The 26,780-nt window shown below is 35.5% G+C and overlaps 4 protein-coding genes across 9 annotated transcripts; 3 read left to right on the top strand and 1 right to left on the bottom strand.

The window, feature by feature from the left end:
- Positions 1 to 6,075: 6,075 nt before the first annotated feature.
- LOC130992333 (late embryogenesis abundant protein Dc3) lies at positions 6,076 to 7,011 on the bottom strand. 2 transcript variants are annotated; one of them, XM_057916927.1, is made up of 3 exons: positions 6,886 to 7,004; positions 6,518 to 6,682; positions 6,076 to 6,484 (listed from the first exon to the last, which is right to left on the bottom strand). In XM_057916927.1, the coding sequence occupies exons 1-3, from the start codon at positions 6,937 to 6,939 to the stop codon at positions 6,245 to 6,247; spliced, it is 459 nt and encodes a 152-aa protein (XP_057772910.1). In that variant the 5' UTR covers positions 6,940 to 7,004; the 3' UTR covers positions 6,076 to 6,244. The 2 variants fall into 2 exon arrangements, with proteins under 2 accessions (XP_057772910.1, XP_057772909.1); XM_057916926.1 differs by having other exon boundaries at positions 6,076 to 6,682; positions 6,886 to 7,011.
- A 1,143-nt stretch (positions 7,012 to 8,154) lies between these two features.
- LOC130992334 (putative Peroxidase 48) lies at positions 8,155 to 10,311 on the top strand. The gene is made up of 4 exons (XM_057916929.1): positions 8,155 to 8,494; positions 8,700 to 8,888; positions 8,983 to 9,148; positions 9,746 to 10,311. The coding sequence occupies exons 1-4, from the start codon at positions 8,201 to 8,203 to the stop codon at positions 10,207 to 10,209; spliced, it is 1,113 nt and encodes a 370-aa protein (XP_057772912.1). The 5' UTR covers positions 8,155 to 8,200; the 3' UTR covers positions 10,210 to 10,311.
- Positions 10,312 to 10,886: 575 nt separating this feature from the next.
- On the top strand, positions 10,887 to 12,522 carry LOC130992332 (acetylajmalan esterase-like). Its single transcript, XM_057916925.1, has 4 exons — positions 10,887 to 11,290; positions 11,392 to 11,595; positions 11,705 to 11,856; positions 11,971 to 12,522. The coding sequence occupies exons 1-4, from the start codon at positions 11,041 to 11,043 to the stop codon at positions 12,436 to 12,438; spliced, it is 1,074 nt and encodes a 357-aa protein (XP_057772908.1). The 5' UTR covers positions 10,887 to 11,040; the 3' UTR covers positions 12,439 to 12,522.
- A 3,559-nt stretch (positions 12,523 to 16,081) lies between these two features.
- On the top strand, positions 16,082 to 26,534 carry LOC130992329 (transcription factor IIIB 60 kDa subunit-like). 5 transcript variants are annotated; one of them, XM_057916921.1, is made up of 19 exons: positions 16,082 to 16,288; positions 16,368 to 16,437; positions 16,566 to 16,647; positions 17,275 to 17,347; positions 17,968 to 18,053; positions 18,134 to 18,210; positions 18,431 to 18,487; positions 19,887 to 19,999; positions 20,469 to 20,548; positions 20,629 to 20,715; positions 21,638 to 21,718; positions 22,257 to 22,445; positions 22,523 to 22,687; positions 23,747 to 23,830; positions 24,633 to 24,713; positions 24,959 to 25,096; positions 25,596 to 25,685; positions 26,110 to 26,160; positions 26,277 to 26,534. In XM_057916921.1, the coding sequence occupies exons 2-19, from the start codon at positions 16,376 to 16,378 to the stop codon at positions 26,421 to 26,423; spliced, it is 1,743 nt and encodes a 580-aa protein (XP_057772904.1). In that variant the 5' UTR covers positions 16,082 to 16,288; positions 16,368 to 16,375; the 3' UTR covers positions 26,424 to 26,534. The 5 variants fall into 5 exon arrangements, with proteins under 5 accessions (XP_057772904.1, XP_057772902.1, XP_057772905.1 ...); XM_057916919.1 differs by having other exon boundaries at positions 26,265 to 26,534; XM_057916922.1 differs by having other exon boundaries at positions 16,097 to 16,288; positions 23,759 to 23,830; positions 26,265 to 26,534.
- The last annotated feature ends 246 nt before the right edge of the window (positions 26,535 to 26,780 follow it).

The following is a 26,780-nucleotide window of genomic DNA, read 5'->3' as shown; positions in this document are numbered from 1 at the left end:
ATAAATCCAAACTCAACACAACATAAATTCAAACTTCATAAATAGTATCAAGGATTATGACCCCTCTTCATATTTGCCATAAACTCCGCCAACATACTCTTGAGATCATTAATGGTGCCATCTTGCTCCATCATACGTGCCTTGAGGTTGTTCCCTCTAGCAACCTAGCATTCACTTCAGCTCTTACCGTCTCGACCTCCTCAACAGAAACATCAGGGGCAGTCTGAGACGTGCTAGTGGACTGAGTAGTAGATCCACTAGACACCATTTGTGTCATCATTCCCATCTCGAGCGCACGGCCTTTCGGGTCCTTCTTCACCACCTCCTTAAAGATGTTGTGTACCTCTTTTGGTGTTGGAACCCTATCCTCAGTGGCTTGAATATCTTGAATGCGACTTTGAATCTTCACCTACAATTAGTTGAATTGAATTAAAACTAATTCAATACAAATTTCATACAAAAAATGACAAGAAATATGAAATGGCTTTTCCAATAAGAAAAGAAAAATGACAAGAAAAGAAAATTTTCAAATGTTAACTACTCATCATTATAAATCTACCAAGAATATAAAATTAGCTTTTTAACTAAATATTCAAGTAAAAATGGAATAATGAAACTTTAACACAAATTAAAGAAATCATACACATTAGTAATACACTTACCGCGTGTGCCTCGAAACGTGGGCCAGTATAACCCTTCCTTCCGGTGTATGCATAGAAATGTATCATACGCAGCACAGTCAACTGGGATATTCTTTTCCCGAGCCTATAATAAAAACATAAGATGTTAATAATATATATATATATATATATATATATATATATCGGGAAAGGATCAATAGAGAAGCTAAATATTCGAGAGAAGTAGAGAACCTGAATAAGTCAATAATTTTACTGAATAAATCAAAAGACCGCATGAACAGATATTCAGTTAATAACACACACATTTATTCCGTTAAGTAAAATTGTTGGCGTATTCAGTAAAATTATTGACTTATTCAGCTTCTCTGCTTCTCTCGAATATTTAGCTTCTCTCTCTCTCTATATATATATATATATATATATATATATGATTTAATTTATTACAATGAAATAAATTATTTAACTCACCATATGCTCGGCGTGGTCAATGGCACTACGTGAGCCGCCATGATGTATGACGATTCCTGTACCGGGACCACCAGGTTCAGAGCGTCGATTCTTGCTCGCCTGCTCGGATATGCGCTTCACTTCAGGTAGATCTCAATAGGCTTTCCAAGCCGTTTCAACATTTTCCCTCAGATATAGTGGCGTCTTCTTTTCAATTAAGACGAGCTTCTTTGTCGCGCTCAAAAAGACCTTGTAAGCAACTCTAGCCATCCTGATCCATGCAGTGCGGATAACTTCTTGAATACATAGAAGGGTCCAACTCAAATGCATTCTGTATATTTTAGATGATATCAATTTCTTATATAATATTAATATTATAATAGTGTTAGGAAAATAATTAAACAATATCACTTACTACAAACCGATTGAAGTAAACTTCAATCGTGTCTTCAGTAAGCGCCTTCCATGAGGTGCCAGTGATCTCTATGTATGATTGAAATGTACGTGATGTATGACGCCGAATTTTATTGCTGGGTCGTAAATGACAAATTAGAGGTTTTATAAGTATTTTAAAACATTATAAATTATATTAAAACATTATAAATTAAATACCCATTAGTTAAAGTGCATAAAATCTTCCCATTAGGAATAACAGTGATATTCTCGCCTGACCAAGAGATATGTGACGATGTAGGCTGCTGCTGCTGGACCACATCACTAGAAGTAGAGGTGCTACCAAGTGGCTGGGTGCTCATCTATATTACAAAATAAGAGTTGTATAAATAAGATATATGCCGATTATATAACAACATGAATGATTTTTAGAATTTTGATATCATAATATCATATCATTGCATAAGGTAGAAAAAACAAGGATGATAGTCATTTCAAAGATCTAAGCAATCATCTGAATCATTATTTACCTGAATTTCAAAGATCAAAGATCAAAGGTAGAAAAAACATCATGCCCAAAATAAACACAAGCACGTGTTTTATTCGCAATCATCTGAATCATTATTTGTAGAGTCAGATGTTTCTAAGATATATTCATTGTTGTCAACATCTTCTTCAGCATCCTCATCTACTAGATATACCAAAGCACCATCTGGATGAATTGACATTATATCATCATCAGTTGTCGTGTGAGGGGTTCTATCAACAAGCTCTTCTTGAAAATGAGTAGGATCCATAGGAATATTTTGAATAGTTGGTACTTCTACAAGTGATCTTGCCTTCACCTTACAAGTTGCCAACCAATCTCTCCTACTTTGATTTTTACTTGGATATATGCAGTAAAATACTTGAGAAGCTTGAGTTGCTAGGATGAATGGTTCATAGTTGTCATATCGACAACGCTGGTTAACTGAAATCAATTTGAAGTCACGATCAACCAACGTCCCTGATGGTCTGGGGTAAAACCACTCACATTTGAAAAGTGTGGTCATTTTAGTTGGTACACCAGAATACTCAAGCACCACTACTTCAACTAAACATCCATAATAATCTAACTGAACTCCGTCCAACTCCAAATCTTTTACACACAATCCACTATTGTAGGTTGATTTCTTTGATCCGTATTCGATCGTGTGAAATTTAAAACCATTCACATAAAATCTTTAGAAAGTAGTGACTCTTTGAAATGGTTTTAAAGACAAACTCTTCAAGTCAGAGTTCTCCACTCGATTATTTGGATCTGCAACCTAACATAATGAAATGTAGAGTTAATATCATAACTTGGTGAGAAACTTAAAGGTATTCATATGCTTACATATAACTTGAACCAATCGGGAAACTCCTTGTTGAGCTTGATTTGAAGTTGATTCGGTGAAATGTTTGGGTACTTGCATTGATTTCATCAACAAACAATCTATATAATTAAGAAGTTAGAAATTCATAATTGTTATGATTATAGTAATGAGGTATATAATGAAGAAGTTATGTACCGTGTGTAAATTTTTGTTATCTCTGAACAATTGTTTAAGACATACAAATGTGCAACATCATACTCATCCTTGCTTAAAAATCTGTTTGACTTTTTTCCAAACCCTCTCCCGGCATACTTGAAAACAAACAACGTATCAGGGTGTTCTTCCATACCACCTGATGATGAACTACCAGCAAAGTTACGAGGAACGTTTCGTTGCTTTGTTCTTACATGTTCTTCGAAGTAATAAGAACAAAATGCAATGGCTTCTTCAACAAGGTAGGCATTTGTAATTGATCCATCTACCTTGGCTTTATTTTTCACAGTTTTTTTCAACTTTCTCAGATACCTTTCAAATAGATACATCCATCTATATTGAACGGGCTCTGCTATCATTGCTTCATTTGCCAAATGTATTGAAAGGTGTTCCATGGAGTCGAAAAAACTTGGTGGAAAAATTTGTTCCAGTTTACATAGAATTACTGGAATGTTTTGCTGCATTTGCCGGAGATGTCAATTCTTTAAAGAAAAGATAAAGATCAGTTATTACCTTCCACACATTGTTTGGAAGAAGTTCCTTAAATGCAACAGGCAAGATCCGTTGCATCATAACATGACAATCATGGCTTTCATCCCAAACATTTGAAGAGTGCTCAAGTTAACACACCTAGCCATATTCGATGCATAGCCATCAGAAAATTTGAGGTCTTTTATCCACTTCAAAAAGATTATCATATCATCATTATCAAGCATGTAAGAAGCCTTTGGATACCGCCCCAAGGCATCAATCGTTCCCAATTCGGGCCTACGACAAAACATATTCAACTCTTCACGAGACTTGGTTGTGTCTTTTGTTTTGCCCTTAACATTCATTATAGTATTAAAGATATTGTCAAACACATTTTTTTCAATGTGCATAACATCAAGATTATGTCGAATAAGTAATGAACTCCAATACGACGGGACTTAAATTCCGTCAAAAATCCGTCGAGAACGCCGCCATTCTTCTCGATGGGAACTCTCCCGTCGTAAAATTCTGCCATTGTTCACGTGTTTTTTTGTAGTGAATGAACTCTTACAAATCTAATTTTTTTATTAAAAAGATTATTTCTCTTTTTTTTATGGATGCAACTTATAACTTAATTAAAAAATTTATCATTTTTATACTTTATTAATTGCCCCTTCAGTTTAAATATTTTTTTTCCTATTATTTATTATTCAATTCATGCATGTAAATATGGTCCTTTTTTTAATTTTGATGATCCGTCCATAATAAATATGATTTTTCCATTTTTGAATATAGATTCTTAGAGCATCCACAGCCCAAGGTGCTTAAATTGGTGTTTAAATGGTGGTCCTCACCTAAGCACCCCACTCTCCAATGCATTGGTCCTTAAGTTGGTGTATAAATCCTCATTTCCACAAAATCCCAAATTCTATACTTCTATTTTAAAATTTCAAATTTTCATTAAAAATAAAATTCAAACATTACAATAAAAATTACATAACATAAATAATTACAAAAGGTTACATAATTAAAATTAAAACTATAATAAAAATTTAGAATTTTAAAACAAATCAAAACTTAAGATTAAAAAAAATATAAAAAATTAAAACAATACCCAAACCCCACCAATACCCCCAGCCCGCCCCAAGGCCCCCAACCCAAACCCCACCCCCACCACCCCCACCGCCCCGAACCAAAACCAAAAGAAGGTTTCAGACGAATTTTCGTTTTCTCCACGGCAGCGCACGAATTTTTCATTTTTTTTTATTTTTTATATTTTCGCGCGTCTCCCGCACGCAATCACCCTCTCCCCCCTATCGACCCGAGGCTTCGCTTACCATTGGGGACGCACCACCGCGAGTCTCCAGAGCGCGGTGTGCCCCAATCACTGCATCGACCCGGTGCTTCAAACGCCCGGCTATAGATGCTCTTACACTTTATCATCTCATTCACATAAAATTCATATAATAATTTTTCTTCATTTTATATACATCTCCTAAGATTTTTCTTCAAACCTGTGTCCTCTCATTACACTGCATTCACGATTACACTACCTTTATCGTGAATTGGAGTATCATATCTTTTCATTATAAAATACCAAATGGCATTTTCTTATTTGATTGAAAAGATTAAGTGAAAGGTTGGTCGAGTTATTATTATTATTATTATTATTATTATTATTATTATTATTATTATTATTATTATTATTATTATTATTATTATTATTATTATTATTATCATTATTATTATTATTTATTTATTTATTTATTTTTTAATCATATTCTCAAGTTATTTATTTATTTTAATTACCTATTCCGAGGGTTATTTTTAATTTTTAATTTTTTTAATCATATTCGCATAACCTACAGAGAGGGTTGTAAATAAACATAGTCTAAGAGCATCTATATTGGTGTTACATGATAGTTTACATGATAGCTTACTTTATGAGGGAGACCACATGATGTAAAAATACTGCATTAAGGTTACATGATAACTTACATGATATTTGTTATGCTAATGGCGCGTGTTTCACACGCGCTTTTTATAAATGGACAAATGGGCTACACGTTAGAACGTGTAGCCCACGTGTAGGCGCCGACTGCATCGGCTTACACGATAGCAGCCTTACACGAGTAAGCCGCTATCGTGTAAGCGATGCAGATGCTCTAAGGTCCATCTAAGTAAGACATCCTGATATCCAAATCTTCGGACATAGCAGTTTAAAAGGTTTTTAAATGAATTAGAGGTGCGACCTCCTGTGTGACATAGGAGTTTAAAAGGTTTTTAAATGAATTAGAGGTGCGACCTCCTGTGTGTGAACAGTGAGGTTTCGAGTTCAAACCCCAGTGCTCCCCCTCCCCAACTCCCCCAACTAAAAAAAAAAAATGAAATAGAGGTATGCATATATCGTAATAACTAATAATTGACGAAGATGAGATTGGTTGTATAAAAACATACCTTCTATTTTAAGATCTTTTTTCTACCAACAAAAGTCACGCGTATTTCTTCAAGTGACATGCCATTTGATATACTCAATGGAAGTAAGAAACATGGAGTAGGAGAAAGATATACTATAAGTTTTATTTGAAATACACATAAAACAAAGCTCCCAACTGCCGTTAAGATGAGAGGGGGAGAGAGTTGGGAGTGGGCTTCTTACGAAAAAAGGCAAGAAGAATACCCCATAAACAAAAAACAACAAAACCACAGCACAAATTCCACACCCTAATAATTATCCCTTTTCTTATTAAGCGCATCCTCTTCATCCTCCTCCGCCATCCCAAAAGTGTGCTTCACCGCCTCCGCCGCGCCCTGCGCCATCCCCTTCACCTGCTCCCCAGTCTTCTGCAGGAACCCGCCGCTCTTCTCCCTCCCTGCCGCCGCCGTCTCCCTTCCCGCTTCCGCCATCTCTGACGCCTTCTCCTTGGTGGCCTGCGCCGCGCCGGCGGCCTTGTCCTTGGTGGCCTGCGCCGCGCCGGCGGCCTTGTCCTTGGTGGCCTCCGCCGCGCCGGCGGCCTTGTCCTTGGCGGCCTGCCCGTAGCTCCCCGTCTGCTCCTTGGTCTCGCGGCCGCGCTCCCTCGTTGCTTCCGCTGCCTCCGAGGCCTTGTCCCTCGCCCCCTGAGCTTTGTCCTTCACCGTCTCCACCGCGCGCCCGGTTTTCTCCTGCAGATTGCAATCACACTATATTTATAGATCACATTGCCAAAACAAGTAAAAGAGAGATACTATCGTCATTAGTGTTTGTATTGTGGATCAACTTCGAGCCTCTATTTTTCCTCAAACTTACTAAAAACTAATTGTATTTTTTTCATTAATTGAATATAATGGAGAGTACGTATAAAAATAGGAGAGAGAGAGAGAGTTGCCTGAGCGTGACCCTTGGCTTCACCAGCTCTGTAGCCTTGCTCGCGAGCCGACATTTTTGGATAATGAATGGAAATTTGAGTTTTGAAGTAGTGAGTGAAATGTTGGTTGTTGGAATGCAGAAGAGTTGAATTAAGTGATTGGAGAGTGGGAGTTGTAAGAGGGATATATATAGAGTTTGTAGGGATACGAATGGATGCCACGTCTCTAACTATGTGACGCGTGTACGTGTGATTCAGCACTCAGCTCTCTCTCATTTCATTTTATACATATCATCTTATCCAATGCAAATGCCCACACCCTACCAATTCAGGCATACTCTATCATGTATCACCACTGTTTAAAATAATTTATAATTCCAACGGTTCATTCCGGCAGCCCAAACTAATTACTCTCGAAAACAAATTTATACATAAATATTTGGCCAAACTAAAATCAAGCTATGCGTTTTAACGGATTCTTGTTTTGTGCAATTTCTTGCTAAAAAAAGAAAACTAAAAAGTAAAGTCAAATGTTGCTAGTGAAATCAAACGCTTTCCCTCATCTTGAAAGATTCATTCATAATTTACTGTGTGTCCATTTATCTTATCAATATATTCACAATCACTGAAGAGACAAGGTGCTAATATGGGGACTTGTATTTAAGCATCCCCTTAAACACCTCTCATTGGAGATGCTCTAATATTTTAAAATACCTTGCTTAATGAGGCTAGCTAATTATATATTTTTCTCTATCGAATCTAATAAATAGTATTTGGTTATAACACTAGCTCGTGTTGTATATTCAGTAGAGTGAAAAACTAAAACATAAATCCCAAAGAAATTCGATAGAAGAAGGCAAAATGTGAATGTTGCAAATAGTTATTATCCATCATTCATTTAATTTGAATCCTGTCTACAAAGTATAAATGGAAAACATGGCTAGAAGAAACTTTTTTACATCTCAAGTATGATTGGAAAAAAAAGTGCAAGAATTCAATATATTAATTTCCAAAAAATGTTTTAAAAAAAGAAACATACATAAGGGTTCATGGCCTAAAGCAGATAATTTCCCTTATAAAATGTGCGCACACTGCACATAACAAACTTTGGTAGTCGGATTCTAAATTTCCTATTCTACCCATTACCATACAACACTCGTAACGTCCAGCTAGAGGGGCACTCTCGTCATTCCGCAATCCTCTCCCGCGCTCATTCAGTCCCTCTGGCGCACTATAAAACTACCTTCTTTCACAGCCTTTTCCACCAGCTTCTGCAACTCAAAACACACACACTCTCTCACACGCACAACTCACACTGAGAGAGGAGATTTTCTTCATGGATCTCACGAAGAAACTGAGCATTTTGGTTTTTTTGTTGTGCGTTCTGATCTCGTTGAAGAATCAGAAAGCTGCAACTGATTCGCGTTCGGTTCTCGAAGATCGGCGTAATCTCGGAGAAGATGAGTCTCACTCTGATGCTGGAGCTCAGGAGCGGCTTAGATATGACTACTACAGCGAATCGTGTCCATCAGCTGAGAAGATAATACGATCAACGGTCAGAGAATTGCACCAGATGAAGAATGTTGGTCCTGCTCTGTTGAGGCTTGCTTTCCATGACTGCTTCGTCATGGTGATTTTCGTTTTTCGTGTTGTTTATAGTTCTCTAAATTTTTTATAGTTTGAGATTGGAATGTTTATGTTGGTCGACGCTGCGACTTTGTTTCTCGAAGTCTAGTTGTCGCGGAGTTGGCGGTTTTACCTTGAAATTGCTGTTTGTTTATGAATATTTCAGAGGAATTTTTTGACTGAGTATCGTGAAATATTAACCTATATAGGGATGTGACGCTTCGATTCTATTGGATTCTGATGGTGAAATGAAGAGTGAGAAAGAGGCTGCTCCCAATCAATCTATAAAAGGATTTGAACAGATTGACATTATCAAGTCGAGACTCGAGCAGGAGTGCCCTGGAGTAGTTTCTTGCGCTGATATTGTAGTTTTATCAGCAAGAGAGGGTGTCCTCCTGGTATCTCTCTGTGTCTATGTATATATAAATATATTATATGTAGAGTGTTCAAAACTTTTCTGTGAATGAATTATGATGATATTTGGTGTTTCAGGCTGGAGGCCAGTTCTATCCTGTTTTAACCGGTCGAAGCGACAGAAGAACGGCTTTTCCACTAAATGCAGCTACTGATCTTCCTAGTCCTAACTCAAGCCTCTTGGATGCACTCCATTCATTTGCAGCAAAAGGATTCGATGCTAGAGAAACAGTTGCTCTGCTAGGTAATCTCTTGATCTGCAAGGAAATGAGTTTCATCTCGAGATTAGGGATGTCATTATCTTATAACACTATGAGCTTATTTCTTACTCAATTTATTATTTAGAGTACACATTGCTTAGAAATCTGACCTGATGGATGATGTTGTCGTGTAGAATCGTTATGCTTGTCAGTAGGTTGTTGCTTTGTATTCTTCTGCCGTAGCGGAAATGAACGTGAATGTTAACTGTTGGAATTGGGGAAATACATCTAAGACCGAAAGTTATTCACAGAATTTCTGTTTTTCAATTTTCTTTACCCCTTAAACCTATAATATATGCAAAGAATTCCCTGTTTAATTATATTATTTCTATATATGTGAATTAGCCTTTTAAACTAAACTAATGCTGTATTCTTATATCCATGTCTTCCCTTGATGATATTTTCTATGATTCTCTGAGCTCCTAGTTACACTACAGCATAGGTGGGATGATGCATTTCCTACATTAGTTGTTAGCAGTAACAGGTCATAAATGCATATGTTCTGTGATTCTTTGAGTTTTCCCTGAGTTAATAGAAGAGTTATTCGTTGTAATTTTTCATTTGCTCTTCTTGTAACATAGGCGCCCACAGCACTGGAATGGTTCACTGCAATTTCATCCGTAACCGGCTATTTAACTTCAATAAAACTAATGAACCGGACCCTTCCATGAATGCTGAATTTGTGGAGGTTTTGAGATCACAATGCAGCAATAATTCTGCATCAGCACCATCTATGTCACCTTCTCCGTCATCATCGGAAAATGGCTCATCGTTAGAGGATGGAGCGATGAGGATGGACTACGAAGGAGCAGGAAAAGGTTTCGGTGAAGTATACTACCGTAGTCTTTTGCAAGGAAGAGGATTACTGTTTGTGGACCAGCAGCTGACATCTAGTCCAAACACCAAGACTTGGGTGGAAACATATGCTTCAGACCTTCTACGCTTCCGCAGGGACTTTGGGCTTGCTATGTTCAAGCTTTCCCATCTCCAAGTTCCTAGTGCACCCGAGGGTGAGGTTCGTCTCAATTGCCGCAAAGTTAACTGAAGGTACATCTCTAGGGAATAGGAACTAGACTTGCCTTCCTTTAATATTAATAATTCAAACTCTGATACCTTGGCACCTCCAATTTTGTTTTTTCTTTTTATTTCACGGCATATCTATGTAATATGTTTGTCGATATCTTAAATATATCCTTATTTGGATACCTTGCTAGTTTTTTTTTTTTTAATTAATTACTAACGATGAGACAATATTTAATACTTTTTCTTTATTCTCAGGGTGAGGATGGGTCAAATTAAAAATCAGATTGTTTTAACCCGAGTCTTACATAAATAAGTATTTAAAAAATTTATTATTCATATCAACATTACTACAATATTAAGAGAGTAATTTTCTTTTCTTTACACGAAATAGGCGGCTTATCAAATATTTGCCCAAAATTAATTTATTACTCTTGTTTTACTAAATACAGTTAGTTAATTGTGGAAAGCGTGAAACACTCTATATCTAAAGAAACCTACACGCGTAATTATTTATGATGTATCTTAATCGTTTCCCGATGGAATTAGGTGGCGGGATATGCAAATCCTAATCTTAAACCTAGTCCTACTCCTAATTGCATTCTGTTTTATACATTCTGTAACTATAAATATATACCAATCCAATGCTTCTCACAAGTCACAATTCATTAATCCTATCTTCTTCTAATATTAATTGAAACGATGGCTTCCTCTTCAACTCCCATCAAATCGATCATCGCACTTGTTATACTTAACTTTCTGTTCCTTTCTCACGCTTCATACGCTCCGCCACCATCCTACGCTCAGCCGCCGTCTTACGCCGTTGCCACTGAGCTCCCCAAGCTCTGCAATTTTGATGATTTATATAAACCCGGTGGAGAGCACACTTTTGACGACATTTGAAAATTGCAACGTCGGCCTCTTTAAAATGTGCAAAATTAACGAAATTTATCAGTTTGGAGATTCAATTTCCGATGTGGGCAATTTAATCCGTGAGATGCCGGTGGGAGCGGCCACCCCTCTCGCCCGCCTGCCTTACGGTGGTGATTTCCCGATGGGTCCTACCGGCCGCGCCTCCAACGGAAACCTTATGATCGACTATTTTGGTACCTATCATCTTTTTCATTAATTCTCGATAATGCCTTAATTTTAATTTGTTGCATTGCATGTATTTATAATGAATTATGTACGTATTATGCATGTGCAGCAATGGATGCTGGTCTTCCTTTACTCCCACCCTTCAAAAAGTATGACGCTGATTTCAGTCACGGCGTCAACTTCGCCGTGGTGGGCGCAACGGCGTTGCCGTGGGATGCATTGGCTGCTCTCAACATCTCCTCTCCGGTGACCAACACTTCTCTGTCGGTGCAGTTGGATTCCTTGTCTGCTTATTTTTGTTCCATCCAAAAAGGTAAACATCCAAAACCAATTAATTAATCCTTAGGAGTATTTTTGAATGAACTAGTTACTAGATATTATATGCATACATGAGCAAAATTTAATTTGTTGAATTTTATCAGATTCTAGCGGGAAACTCGAAAACTCACTTTTTATGTTGGGACCTTTTGGTGGAAGCGATTATCACTACGCTTTATTCCAAGGAAAGACCATTCACGAAATAGAAGTCACATTGGTACCAAAAGTTGTGGATGCGATCATGGCTGCTGTTGGTGTAAGTGATTTAATTTGGCTAATCATACATATATACATGCGTGTGTATATATATATATTAAGAGACCAATTAATATTTATTAAATACTAAGCACTATTTGTTTAATTTTGACAGAGGGTGATTAGTTTAGGGGCAAGAAAGGTGGTGGTGCCCGGACTATACACTATCTTCCGACTTCCCATTTATCGCACGGCTTTCCCAGGCAACAACGACATGTTTGAAGTGAGCGATGACCTTGCAATCTACCATAATGCTCTACTGCAACGAGCCATCGACAAATTCAACCAAGAAGAAAGCCCTGATGCCATGGTCATCTATGGGGATTATTTCACAGCTTATGAAAGATTAGAGACCTACGCTGTTGGTCGAATGGACCTCATGGTTTGCTGTGGGAGTGGAGGCGGCAGCTACAACCTCGACTTGACAAGAATGTGCGGAGCAGACGGCGTTTCTGCTTGTGCAGAGCCCAACAAACACATTAGTTGGGATGGGGAGAATTTAACACAAGAAGCCTATAGAATAATGACAAAGTATTTGCTGCATCATATCTTCGTCGGCCTTCAATGCCCTTATCCTTATTGAACTATATATATGCAACTGCTCTTAGTTTACACGTATTAGGGTCAGGCCATGCTTCTTCTTAATTTCATTTTGTTATTTCTTTACATTTTAATACATTATTAATTTTTCTTTAGATTATATATATATTATATACGGGTTGCAGTTTGCAGCTAGCAAGATTCATTTTGTTATTTCTTTAGATTTTAATTGATTAGATACATACGGTAATTGCAGTTAATTATCTTAAATTAACATTATATTAAAACATAATAAAATTAAATATTAAAGAAAAAATAATTAAAAACTATGACGAATTAATTAAAAGTAAAAAAAAATGGTTGACTAACGGTAGCAAAACGCCATTTGGTCAGAGGGGCTTAATTGAGCCGTTTGTTGAGTTCGGGAATTTAGTTGCACACACAGTTAGTAAGGGGGTTATACGCTATAAGGGCTACTACTTGAAGGGTGGGTGGATCTGTTCATTTTCCCAAAAATATATATGAAAATTTTTTATATTTGAGTTTGAGTTTTCAAGTTGAGAGAGGATTATAATTTACAAAACAATAAAATAAAATTATTTGTATATTATTAAAAGAAATAAAAGTAAGATTGTATAAGAAAATATAATAAAATTCTCTTATTAACCCACACAAGATCATATATCAAGGAGAGAGTAAGAATAAAAATCTCATATTAATTAAGGTGGGATCATGAATGACGGTGAGAGCATAAATTTCAAATAATATGATTCAATAAATAGGCTGTAGTTGAACAACTGTTGTGGCCGCAAGAGGCAGAGGCGGTATGACGAACCCCTATTGACGAGCATGGCGATTGCGATGAAATCTGGACCCCCGTGGCCTATTCTTCGTCAAAACGACTTATTTACTTGAGATTGGATATTTCGACGCTGACCCGCAAAGAAGTGCTTTGGAGTCAAATGGTATGGACCTTTCCATTCCACCTAAGGCTAAAGTGTTTCTCTAATATTAAATTTGAAGACACATCATGTTCCGATTGATGGCATATGTATGTGGTCATTACAAGGATAGGTGGGACTCAACTGAACACTGCCTTATTTACTTCCCAATGATCAGACACAGCTAGAAGGAATCACGTTTCTGAAGAGCTCTCAGCAAGACTGAGGGTTTGGCAAAAATGAATTTGAGAGTGATGAATATGAGCTCTGGAGTATGATGCTATGGCAAATCTGGGTGTTTAAGTGCCAAATTTTGCATAATTTATTGGGAGGAGTTTCAGGCGGCATGTCCTACTTTCCTACCACCGGACGTGCTTGGGGTGAAACTTGGCAGCGACCGAGGAGAGGATGTTATAGGGTTGATGTGGATGTCCTGTTTTGCCAAGCTGAGAACGAATTCAGAATGGTGAAGGAAAACTTATGCTTGCTATCTCCAAGAGGACGTCTCCTGCTACAAATGCTATGTTGGGTGAAGTAATGGCTATTGTTCATGGTATTATGGCTTGTGTGGAGCATCAACTGCTTCCGGAGGAGATTTTCACCGATTCCCTTGCTGCTGCACAAGTGATGGCTAACCCGGAGGAGGAACACCTATTTCTTCATAAGACGTCACAGAGGTTATCAACATGTTTGTATAGAACTGCTAATACAGCTGTTCATAGTGTAGCCAGATTTCTTAGAAATATCCTTCAGTCGAGGTGTTGGACAACAGATTTTTCTAGATAGCTTAGAGATATTGTATTTAATGATATTTCTTGAATATGATTTATAGTTTTCAATTCAAAATAAAAAATAAAAAATAGATGCCATATATTCGCCCCAAAACAAATCATAAAACCACTATAGTGAAAAAAATAAGGTTCCAGACCCCAATGGAATTCGATAAAAGAAGGCACATATGAGCACATGTTGTGAAGAATTATATTCATCATTCATTTATCTTCTTTCTCTTTCTTTCTATTCAATATTCACTAGTCCATAATTCGTCAAAATTCGATGGAAAATTACTTTAAATTATTATTTAAATTATATGATACTCTCTTCATCCTCCAAAATTATGCATACTATCTTTCTTTTTTAGTACGACCTCCAAAATTATACATACCCTATTTTTAGATATTACCCCACATATAATTCTTATAATTTTACCCTTTTAACTTACACTATTTATTCTAATTTATTTAACAATACCTTCATTGTGGGACCCTTTTCTCCACTATGATTACTACAAACTTCCATATATAATTTTGGGGGACGGGAAAGTATTATTTTTGTATAAATAATTATTTATATATAAATTATATTTAAATTTATTTAATTTAAGGTAATATAGTTGAAATTATATTAATCTGAATCATATTCCTCAATTAAATGTTAACCTTTTGTTAGAATAATAAATATTCTTTTTATATAAATTTTTATTTAATAATATTTTGAAAAAATGTTAATATTAAAGATTTTATTTCATCTGAGCATCATCTCGTGTGAACCACCCTGTAGGATCATATAATCATCTAAAGCTCGGAAGACGACATCTAAAGTTTGAACACCAGACTTTTGAGCATCATCCCGTCTAGACCTTAAAATACAAAAAATGAACTTTTATGCGTCAATTTTTTTAACATCATTATCTGGAGGTTTAAAAATCAAACTTGACTTGTGAGATTGTATGATTTGGAACTTCTAATATCATAACTAACTTGTAAACATCATTTTGTATGAAACTTGAAAAATCTTGACAAACTTTTATGTATTATTAGCTTCAAATATTATAAATGGGTTCCAATAATCATCTCGTTTGGAGTTTGAAAGAACAAATTTAACTTGTGAGTATCATCATTTAATTGTGTTCCAAAAATCATCTCGCATGGAGCAATTCAAATTGTATTAGTCTCAATCATTCTGTCAATTAAATATAGATTTTTAATTTGGAGAGCAAGAGCTTCTTCTTGTATAATTAAGTTTTATTTAGTGAAATCTTATAAAAAAAAGAATCAATATGAAATAAGGTGATTTATATGAATTCTTCACTCGATTGAGATTATTATAAATTTAATACATAATTAAAGATTTCTGATGTATTTTAACATCATATCCTCTATGGTTCTTTATCTAAATTCTTTATTTATGCATTACTAATTTCACAATTTATCTATAAATTATGTATTATTATTATTATTATTATTAAAGATTTAATAATGTATTTTAACATCATATCCTCTATGGTTCTTTATCTAAATTCTTTATTTATGCATAACTAATTTCATAATTTATCTATTATTATTATTATTATTATTATTATTATTATTATTATTATTATTATTATTATTATTATTATTATTATTATTATTATTATTGTTGTTGTTATTATTATTATTATTGACGAAACTGAAACAAATAAAGTTTTGAAAAATATATTTTTCTTCCCTATACAAATAAAATGTACGGATATCATTCATTCCTTTAAGCTTGAGATATTGTTTTAATAATATTTTTTATAAAATAAAATTTATTATAATATTACAATTGTACAAATTTTTATTTTAAAAAATTATACACTCTAACTTCAGATTTATCAACTTATTATGTGTTAATAATACTGTATTCTAATAGGTTGTGGATATATGTTAATCGGGAGTTTGTATATTTCTATAAATAGTAATTATAAATATTGTTTCTATTTATCATTAAAAGTTGAAATTCTCTAGTAAAAAACGTAGAGCAACTCCAACACTCAAAAACCCATCGCCAAAATATTTGTTCATAACAGATCTTTTCAAACCGCCACCAGCTCCTCGCCGTTATTGGATTCCCCTTCCAATTGCGCCGCCTCGGGAGTGAAATTATTAGCATCCGCTGAATTCTTGTGATAATCCGCCCCCTTCAAGTGAGGTGCATAGCCTTTGCTTTCGGTAACTTGTGGTTTTTTCGTTTGATGATTTCATTAAATGCATAATTCGATTTTGTCCAGGGGCTGCGATGCCACTGTGGTGTGCTTCCTGTGCGAAATATGTTGGGACTGATAACCTTGACGGCAGAACGTAAGGCCTCATAGCGCTGTCCCTTGTGTTCCTTTTGATTTTTCTTTATTTTTCAGTTTAAAAAAATCTTATTTTTATGGTATGTAGTTAGGTTAAACAATTGAGTTGTGTAACATAATAATGTGCAGATGCTGTAAGCTTTGCGGGAGGGTTCTTAGTGAGGATTTCTTTTCGGAGGATGCTACATTTGTGAAAACAGCTGATGGACAGGTTTGTGTTGTTAAGAGTAGTTTGAAGCTTAAGCATCATCTATCTTGCTGTAGGTTTGACTTGTTCATTTGATCCTCTGACACATAAATAAACTAGCTTGGGTAAATCAAAATGCTGTGAGTGCTTAATATGAAGATTCAAATTTGTATTAGTTTGGTCCAACAATTCCAAAGGATTTGCTGACCTGACAAAATAATGAGAGATAAGCAATCCTTGATAATGGAAATAATATGCGTTAACAAGTATCTATTTTGCTACCTTTTCCTCTCTGTGGTTTATTTTTTCTAGTTCTAATGTTACGATGTTTTGAGCTTTTCTTAGTTCCTGAAACTTAAGGGATGAGATAGGGATTTCTTTGTCAAAGAAAGGAAAAAAAGAAGGGCTATGTCATTTTTTCATTGGTGATCTGGTGATGGGTTTGTTATCCTCTGGTGGTTGTTCAGATTGTATTTGGAGAAGGAATTGAAAGTCATTACTCTTGTTTTGGATTGATTTCTTAGTTGTCTATGTGAATTAGAAATACACTCTCGTTTGGTGAATAGGAAATCCATGCTTTACTAATTGTTGAATTTTCAGATTCCTTAAGCTGTCCATGATATTATATTGAGAATTTGAATTTATCCACAGGCGCGAAGGGCAGGTTGTCTTGTGAGGTCCATGCAAGATACTTCTGAATCTACCCAGAGGACACTGGACGAAGGTAGGCTTTATTTGCTACTTCCTTCCTAACTCTTTATTCATGAGGCCTAATTATTCTATTGAAAGGGAAAATCTGCGTGTTATGCTGAGAACTGTAGTTTGCAAGTTTAAATTTTGGATGTTGGAGGCAATTGACGACATTTCCTGGGTGAAGATTTAAAATTTCAACTTGTTAAAATAATGTACTTTCTTTTGAAGTTCCCATTCATTGTATGTCTATTGAAATGGCTTGTTTGTTATCAAGTGATGTTAAGATATTTATGCATCTAGCCCGACACCATAGAGTTGCTGATAGACTAAAGATGTTTATGCTCCTGAAGTTCCTGTAATACTGTAGTTTCTACCATTTCTACAACCTGTGACTTCTAAACTGGTTAAGCAAGAAAAAAGATGAAAAGTAAAATTGTATACTATATAAACCTTGTAACGTAAACATGAAGCTAATTCCTTGGCCGTGGTTCTAATGCATGCTTGAAGTAGTAAAGTACGCTTAGATGACTGACTATCACTAATAAGGTTCTATGAGTTGCTCATAACGAGCATGATATATGCAGCTTATAATCTTGTGAAATTTTGCTTATTCAACCTCTTTATATTTATTATGCGTACCTGGTTTTGTAGCGTATTATGGAATAAACAGTATGATGTCTGCCTTGGATATTGATGGTGGTGAACACAAAGCTAATATAGCTCTTAATTTATATAAGGTATAGCTCTTTCATTACATCCAAGATTAGACATTTTGTTGATGAGCAATCAATATCAGTAATTATTATATGACTTGCAGGTGGCACTTATAAGAAACTTCACAAGGGGGCGCAGGAAAGAACAAGTGCAAGCTGCTTGTCTTTACATCATGTGTAGGTAATGAATCTAATTCAAACACACATATTTCACTGTTTTTATCCTTAGCAAAAGGAGGGCGGACATGTAGTATTGCAATGCAACTAGTGCAGATCTTTTCCCAATAAGATGACATGCTATTGAAGTTGTGAGAATATAGATTGGAGATAAGTGCTGCTAATAAAATGGACAGATATCTTCTACAAATTAAACTTTGATTGTCTTTCTTTTGGTTTTGCAGGATGCAAAAAAAGCCATATCTTCTTATTGATTTCTCAGAACATCTAAGGATAAATGTGTACGTGGAATTTTATTTCCTTCTTCTTCTTCTCCTTCTTCCTTTACAAAAAGATCTCTAGTGATTTGTGTGTGTGTGTGGGAGGGGGATGACATATTTGTATTTGTTGGTGCGTACTTTATGTATTCTAATCATGGTGGTCAATATATTATCCTTTATGTATCTATTAAGGTGTTGAGACTTTGTTAAGGTGATATAGTCTGTATAGGAGAGGCTCTTAATGGAATAAGGCCAGCTTTATGCCAGAAAACATGTCATGTCATCCAACACATCTCCTGCGTTGTAGGTATAAGGAGTATTGACAAATAAAGATAGGCATCAAGCATAAAATGTTGTTAATGCTAGTAAGCGGTTTGCTAGCATTTCAGGGTGAGTGCTTGTATTTGTCAGATACGAACTAGGTTTGGTTATTTTCTTGGCTGCATTACCGTTACGGGCACCTATTACCATTTGTGCATACATGTTGAACTTTCCAGCTCCATCCTCCATCATTTGTATACGATTGCACACAAGAGATACCACTTGCATGTTTAGTGCATTTGAGAGGCCTTGCATTTGGTTTTGGCATTTGATAGGAAGTCTTTTTTTGATGTTGAGCAAGATAACATGTATCAGATGGTTTGGGAGATTCTACTGCAGATTGTGGGAGGGCTTGGTACTTATAGTGGCAATTCTGTATGGAAAATATGCAAAAAGGGTAGAACAAGAGCCTGAAGATTCGATATATATGTATGATGAGAAGAATACTAATTATATGATTGAACTACTTCATCATGTGTAGCACATGTAACCTACTCAGAAGGTCAGAAGGGTTTGTACCTGGTTTCTCTTTTAAAGAGGAGGTTGGGGTGCTTTGGTCTTTCTCCTACTTCTTGTTTGTCAAAGGGTTCACACTTTTTAGCCTTGCGACTGATGTTATGCCATTGGCTGCCATCCCCACTACCATTTGTATTGTGACTTAACCCGTGTCTTCAGTGTCTTACTTTTAGGGACAGCAGAAGATGATATTTTGAATCCTGAGAAGAGTCTAATGAATTTAAAAGAACCAATTAAGGATCTGTATGCTGATGTCGACCTTTAGTGTATTCTTGGATGCTGAAAATGATCTATTGAATTTAAAAGAATTGAGTATGGAGTTGAAATGCCACGTTTGGTTCCATGGGATGGCATTAAGGGTGACCATCTGTTACCCTTTCTACTATGCCATTGGCAAAACTGATAGCTAACCTAAAGTTATCTGTTTTGTTATCCTCTTGATTTGCTGGTCAGCCAGGTCTTGTTCCATTTAGTGCATAGTATAGAGTGATCACTAACTGACAACAAGCTTGTAAAATGATAATCAATTGTTTGTTTATATATTGAATCTCTTTTTATTTATTCTCTTTGTGACATATCACAGTTATGTGCTAGGGGCGGTCTTTTTGCAGCTTTGCAAAGTTCTTAGACTTGAAGAAAATCCACTTATTCAAAATCTTGTGGATCCTAGCCTTTTCATTCACCGATTTGCTGACCGTACGTGCCTTGAATCTCCAGTTCTTTGTACAATTGTACTTGGATGCTATGATTTTCCGTATATACCTTTTAGCGATATGAAAATGAAATTTCTGAAAGTATGATATGCTCATACATTTTATCATCAAAGTTGATCTGTACTTAAATAGAAAGGTTGCTGATCTGGAGACAGTTAAGTGATCCTTTACCTAAGTTTCTGGAATTTTTGGTATTTGCTGGACTTTAATTCCTCAGCACCAGTGCTTAACATATTAGGTCTGCAGCAGAACGAATTTGGTTCCCAAGCTAAAACAGTAAAACTTAATGGATAGTCATCTTTCTGTCAACCTTGGTTTTGAACTGTTTAACTTATTCTTATCTCTCCCTCCCTCCTCGTTTTCTTTGGGAGGGGGGTTGGGGTTCTATAGGTTCTCTTGTTAATTTTTCTGGTTTATGAGCAACATTCGAACTCTTATTCAGTTATTTGTAGGTCTGTTCAAAAGAAGAGATCAAAATGTTTCCAAAACTGCGCTTCTTATTGTTGCTAGTATGAAGCGTGATTGGATGCAGGTGAGGAGGGAAGGACAAATTCTCATTTTTTATTTCTTAGGATATATTTATGTCAGTATCACATAATGAAAATTTTGCAGACTGGGAGGAAACCAAGTGGGTTGTGCGGAGCTGCGCTTTATATATCTGCTCTTGCACATGGTCTTGTTTGTTCAAAGTCAGAGATTGTGAGTGCTGTTCCACATAATATCACATGTCGATAGTCTCTACTGTTATTTTATTGGGAAATGTATGCCCTTCTGAGTCTTTCCTGATAAGTAGTGCATGCCATGATGTCTATGTGCTGGACTTAGTCAATCAGGGATGAAATTGATTCATTCTACTAAGCATGAGAGTTATTTGTTTTTCATTAGAATTCAGGTAACCATGTAATTGTGTCAAATGTCATTCTAGCTTTTATTATCCGCCATTCACATCTTTAGCTTCCTCAACTTTATTTATAGTAGTCCTTTGGTTTTGAAGACAATTTTTCATATTTGGTTTTCATGTGCATCTTCAGCATACTGCTTCACTATGTTACTGGAGCGTAATTCCTTGGAAGTATTGTTTGGACCTCAAAACATTACGATCATCGGAACATTTTATATTTATTTGAGTTCATGTATTGGACATTAATGGAAAATGAAGGTTTAATGGAACATGAGTGTATGGTCAGAAATGGACAAAGGAAGACCTCTTTGAGCTTAATATTTTGTGCTGGCAATGGAGATATTACTATTTCAGGTTTTGGTGCGATAATGAATAACTATGTAATAAGAAAGGCATTGTTGGGCTAATGCAACTCAAGTTAGTTGATTGAGATGCTGAAACCTATTTTTCCTTTTCAAATATAGAGTACTACTCAGAATTTCATTTGTTTGTCATTCCTTAAATTTCACTTTTGCCTATGTTAATATGCAAATGTAAGCCAAGTACTATACCTTTGCCGTGACAAATATCCGATAATAGGCATGCAGGTTGGCTCAGGTGACCTGCAGTAGCTCTCTATTGTTTCTTGCTTTAGCTTCCTTACGTTGCTGAGATTGTAGAATTTTAACATGTTTCAGTTGATGGAGCTTTATGTAATCAAGGTTTCTGAATTGTTGTCAGATTAAGGCAGTCCACATCTGTGAAGCCACACTGACAAAGCGGTTGATTGAATTTGAAAATACCGAGTCAGGGGGTTTAACGGTATGTGTTAACCTTATTTGAATTGCTTTATTATGCTTAAGTTTTCAAAACATCTGTAGTTGGTAAGAAAAAGATCTGTACTGAAGCAGCTACTAAAACTTATCTTTGAATATTTAATGTTTCTGAGGGTGTAAAGTTTTTAGTATGTTGTTACATTTATATGCTCTGTGGTGTGATTGTTTTGTTTTTATATACCCAACCACATTTACACACTCACAGACATGGCCATAGACACATTTACACATGTTCAATGATTTGCTTTGGAAGTATTTATTTGTACTACGTGAACATGGATTTGAAATATTGTTGCATGACAATTGTAAATGCAGAAAGAGTATTTACTTTTATTTATATTGTTCTTGTCGCTAGTACTAGTGAGATAAGTCTACCTCAAATGGTTCTCTTAAAAAGTGGTTGCATATGTGATATTGCGGCTTTGCTTCTTCACTTAAACTATTGGGTGCTATTCATATAATGGTGAAGGTATTATTCACTTTCATGGGATCGATAAGGCATTTTTTCCTTAACTTCTGACCAGATTGAGGAGTTTGAGGAGAAGTCAAAGGAGGTTGACATTGTGGAAAAAAAAATTGGTGAAGACGAGTCGTCAATGAAGTTATTCAATACAGGGAAAGAAGCATCTAGGAGTGATGAACTTCTCTGTAAGCATAAGGGTGCTGGGAAACCTCACTTTGCTTATGGTCTTTGTTCTGAATGCTACAAAGATGTAATTTCTCAACCTATAATGTGTCATTTTGACTTTATTATCAACTCTCTTTACAGTGCTTGAAGTTGTCATTGCAGTTCATGAAACTATCTGGAGGCCTGAATGGTGGATCAGAGCCTCCAGCTTTCCAGCTCGCTGAGAGGAAAAGAATAATGGCTAAGGAAGCTGCTGCTGAACGTTCTGAGAACCTGGATTCATCAATGTTTCCCAGTCCAACCGAGACCAACAGCAAACTCTTAAATGTAGTGTCTGACGCTCAAACAATCCCCCCACCCCCCTCTTCCTGTGGTTCATGTTTCTTCATCTTTAGAGCTTTTAAAATTCTATTACATTTGTCTAGAGCATATTGTGCCTCTTGTTCTTGCATCATGTTTACACTTGTTATTGCAGTTCATGAAACTATTAAAATTCTATGTTAATGCTTGCATCATGTTTACATCCGCAGTTCCTTCTCAACAAGAGGAAATACATGACTACTTGTCTCACATTCTATGTTAAATTACATGCTGAGAGAATGATGTTTTTTATTTTTATTAACTGATAGATTAGATCAGCCTGTAGAATGATACGATCATATAAATTCAACCTATCATAATAGATTTTAATTTCAATGGTAATTTTGAAAACCATAGAGTCAGCTTCAAATTGATTTACACTCAAAGCTTTAGTTAAAGAACTGTTGTGCTGTTGTTCTAGTAAAATTCTTCTAATTATCCATAAATATTAACAAGTTTGAATTCTGAATATCATTCTGAGAAATGCAAATCTTGTTCAGGAATTTCTTGGAATAGCAAGGCTCCAAGTCGAAATGTTCTAAAATGTATTAGTTAATGTCCAAGTGAAATCAAACATCAATTTGAAACTGGCGATTCTCATCTTGAGCAGTAATTTGCTATCTGCAATGTTACAAAACAATGTTCTAATAATTACATGGCTATATTTAGGTATGAGAACGGATTTAAGAATATTCTTTATGTTGGCATTTCTAAGTGAGTAATGTAAAAATCTTCTTTTTGCCCGCATTTCTCTTGATTGTTTTGACCTTTTTCTTTGTATTTTGTGGGTTAAAAATCCTGAATCTCTTGGTGTGTAATAAAGTTTTCTTTCATCTTTGAACTATTATTATGTATTTCTACTTTTTTTTTTTTCCAGTTAATAAGTTCTTTTTCTCCTATTCATACCACAACATATTATGTAGTCTGATGAACAAAGGAGAATCAATAGAATGCGTTTCCAGCATATGCTTTATATTAGTTGAGAATATCCAAATTTAATTAATGATACCAGGAGCTACCTTGCAGTCAAACACTATAAATGACAGAATGGATGCTTGTGATTTTACTTCGGAAGAGTCAGAGAGTTTATCGGACATTGATGACATTGAGGTTTGTAAATTTTCTGAGCTTGTTTCATATTAAAACAAGTGCCTCTTTTTTATTATTTGATAAATATATCGGCTAATCTGGTTAATTTGGCATCTAAATATCCACCCTGGTCAAATGGCTTGAACTGGTGAAATAGAGCTTGATCATAGGTCAAAATGATTAGTTGGTTGCATTGCAGTGGGAGTTGATTTTTAGATTGAGTTTTGTTACTTTCACAAACTTAAATTAGGTTCTGTGGAGTGTATACTATACTTGAGCACAAGCTATTGACTAGGTGACTGCAAAAGTCCAACAAATTGTTGACTACGGCATTTATATGAGCCCTGAACTGCATAACTGCTCACTGATATACTTACAATTTTAAATATTTTGTTTATGGGACAGACTTCCCAGTTGAATGGCAGACTTGTCTTAGGTCATCTATCACCAATTGAAATTGCTTGACATTTTCTTTCCTATTTATATACGAGTATTTATCTATTTTGAGTTGGGGGATGGGAAAAATTTGGATTCATACCCTGGTCTTTGATCCTTACAAAGGGGAGGAATACTACTATGCTACAAGGCTTGTTATTAGTTTTTATTCTCTTTGGATGCCCTTTGAATTGTAAACTAGTTTATGTGGTTCTCACCATTTCACAATGTAATGCATCACATAAGTGCTTTCTGCTCGTAAATATGATAATGTATGATAAGTTAATTGAGTTGTCACTTGGATCTATGTATAGTCACTCGATATTGTTAGTAGGCTATGGGATGTAATTCTGATTCTTTGACTATTGAACTAAAACATTACTGGCAGGTGGATGTATATATTAACACCGAGGAGGAGAAGAATTTGAAAACGACTGTCTGGGAGGAGATTAACAGAGAATATCTTGAGGTACTAAAATGGGTTTCAATGTCCTTCAGTATATATGTAGTAAATAATCATCTATTTCCATATTCCACACTCCACAGGGGATAAGCAGAGCTGTGTTGAAGGAGACATTAAAAAAAATATGTGATACTAGATTTCTTATTGCTGTGGAGTTTATAGCAGCAAAGGATTGCATTTTTGAATTTTATTAATTCGTATGATGAATTGATGATTGAAGTGAAATTGCATCTTTCATTTTACTATCACAGGAGCAGGCAGCAAAAGAAGCTTCTGCATCAGCTGCAAAGAAAGCCTTTGAAGCCAGTTTTTCTAACTGCTCAGAGGACGTTGAAGGTGCAAGACAGCTTGCTGCGGCAGCTGCTGCAGCAGCTGCACAGAATAGGAAGGTACAACCCTGATAATTGCATTCGTTAATTCTCCGATTGTTTCATCTTTGATATTATTACCTTGAATACTTTATGCTTGATAAATTACTTGAATTGGCTTTATCTGTTATTGTTTGTTAAGTGAATGATCACCTTATATATAAAAGAGTAAGTTATCTAAAAAAGATGTCTGATGTTTCTCGAATCATCCTTCACAAGTTGGGTGATAACATGGATGGAGCTAAAACAGGTATTAATCACGATTTCCCTGAAAAAAACAACAACTCTATTATATATTAGACGTGATTTTTAGCAGTTTATTTTCATCCTATTTGTGCAGCGCTTGCTCAAGAGAATGTTTAATAATTTGAGGTGGTGTTAAATTTAGTTTCAAAATATACATACTGAAATGAGTCAAATGACTAAATGCTAATTCTTTTTTGTATTCATATTCTGAATTATGAATTTACTGGACAAAATATGAATGTGAAAATTTTCTTTTGGGTGACTACAATTGCAGGAAAAACGACAGAAGCGAGCTGCTGAGTTAAAAAACCGTGGCCCTCCTCAAACTGCTGATGAGGCATTAAAAAATATGCTAGATACAAAGGTATAATTCTTGAATAGAATTCTCAATTCTGGTTCTCAGCTTTGAATAACTTTGCTTTACTAGTTAGACAATCAGGTAGAAGATGTATATTTTACTTCACCCTCTAGCTGCTGCTGTGGGTTAAGGTGGACTGGTGTCATCTAAAGCTAGTTAGAACTATGATTTTTTTGACGTATCATTATTATCAATATTATAACTAGGAAGTTGGTTTTTTGTTTTTTTTTATAATGAAGAATAAGTAGAACATGCCAAAAATCTTAGCCAAATGAGTTCATCAGCTAAATGTTACGACATATTTCAGGCATATTTATGATTTATCCAATGAAACTCGAACTAGGAAGGTGAAAACTGGAAATTTTAGTTTGGAATAACATGAGATTCTATATTTTCCCCGTGAATGATAATATATGATGATGCATTGCAGGGGTTGAGTGACAGAATTCAATACGAGTCACTGGAGGACCTTTTTGATTTGGTAAGTGTTGTTTCTCCATTCGCTCAAGGTTATTCCTTTCTCTGTGTATATATGCGAATCATTGACGCCCTTTCAAATCCATAACTTGTTTCTTGCAACTTGAGCTGGATGAGCAGAACCCTAAAAGAAGCAAAACGGAGGCGGAGGCAGAGGCAGAGGTGGAGGTGGAGGCTGAGTCGGAGCGTGACGACTATTTCAACAATAACGAAGAAGATCCTGAATATGACCATGACCAAGATTATAACGATATGAATGATTTCTAGTATTTATCACGTATAGTATATCCTGTATTATTATTATTATTATTATTATTATGCACCATGCTGTTGTATATTACAGTGTATATTTAGGTTATTAAAGTACTATTAATGTCTTCCGCTCGGTATTATTATCAGTTAATACTTCTTTTTTAGAAGGTGGCAATAATAATAGGGAGGGTTTATTATACTCCTACTTTTATTCTCGTAACTAACTTCTCTTTGTTTCTCTGTACAATTCTTTGTGGCAACTGACACCTCCCATGTCTTGGAGTTGGAGAAGAATAGCGATACAAAATAAAAGCTACTACAGCAGAAAGACAATGATTAAATTGTTAAGTATAGATAGATTAAATTTGTCCA

Source organism: Salvia miltiorrhiza, chromosome 7 (assembly GCF_028751815.1).
Source record: "Salvia miltiorrhiza cultivar Shanhuang (shh) chromosome 7, IMPLAD_Smil_shh, whole genome shotgun sequence".
Lineage (NCBI taxonomy): Eukaryota > Viridiplantae > Streptophyta > Magnoliopsida > Lamiales > Lamiaceae > Salvia > Salvia miltiorrhiza.
This window is presented reverse-complemented; position numbering and strand designations above follow the sequence as displayed.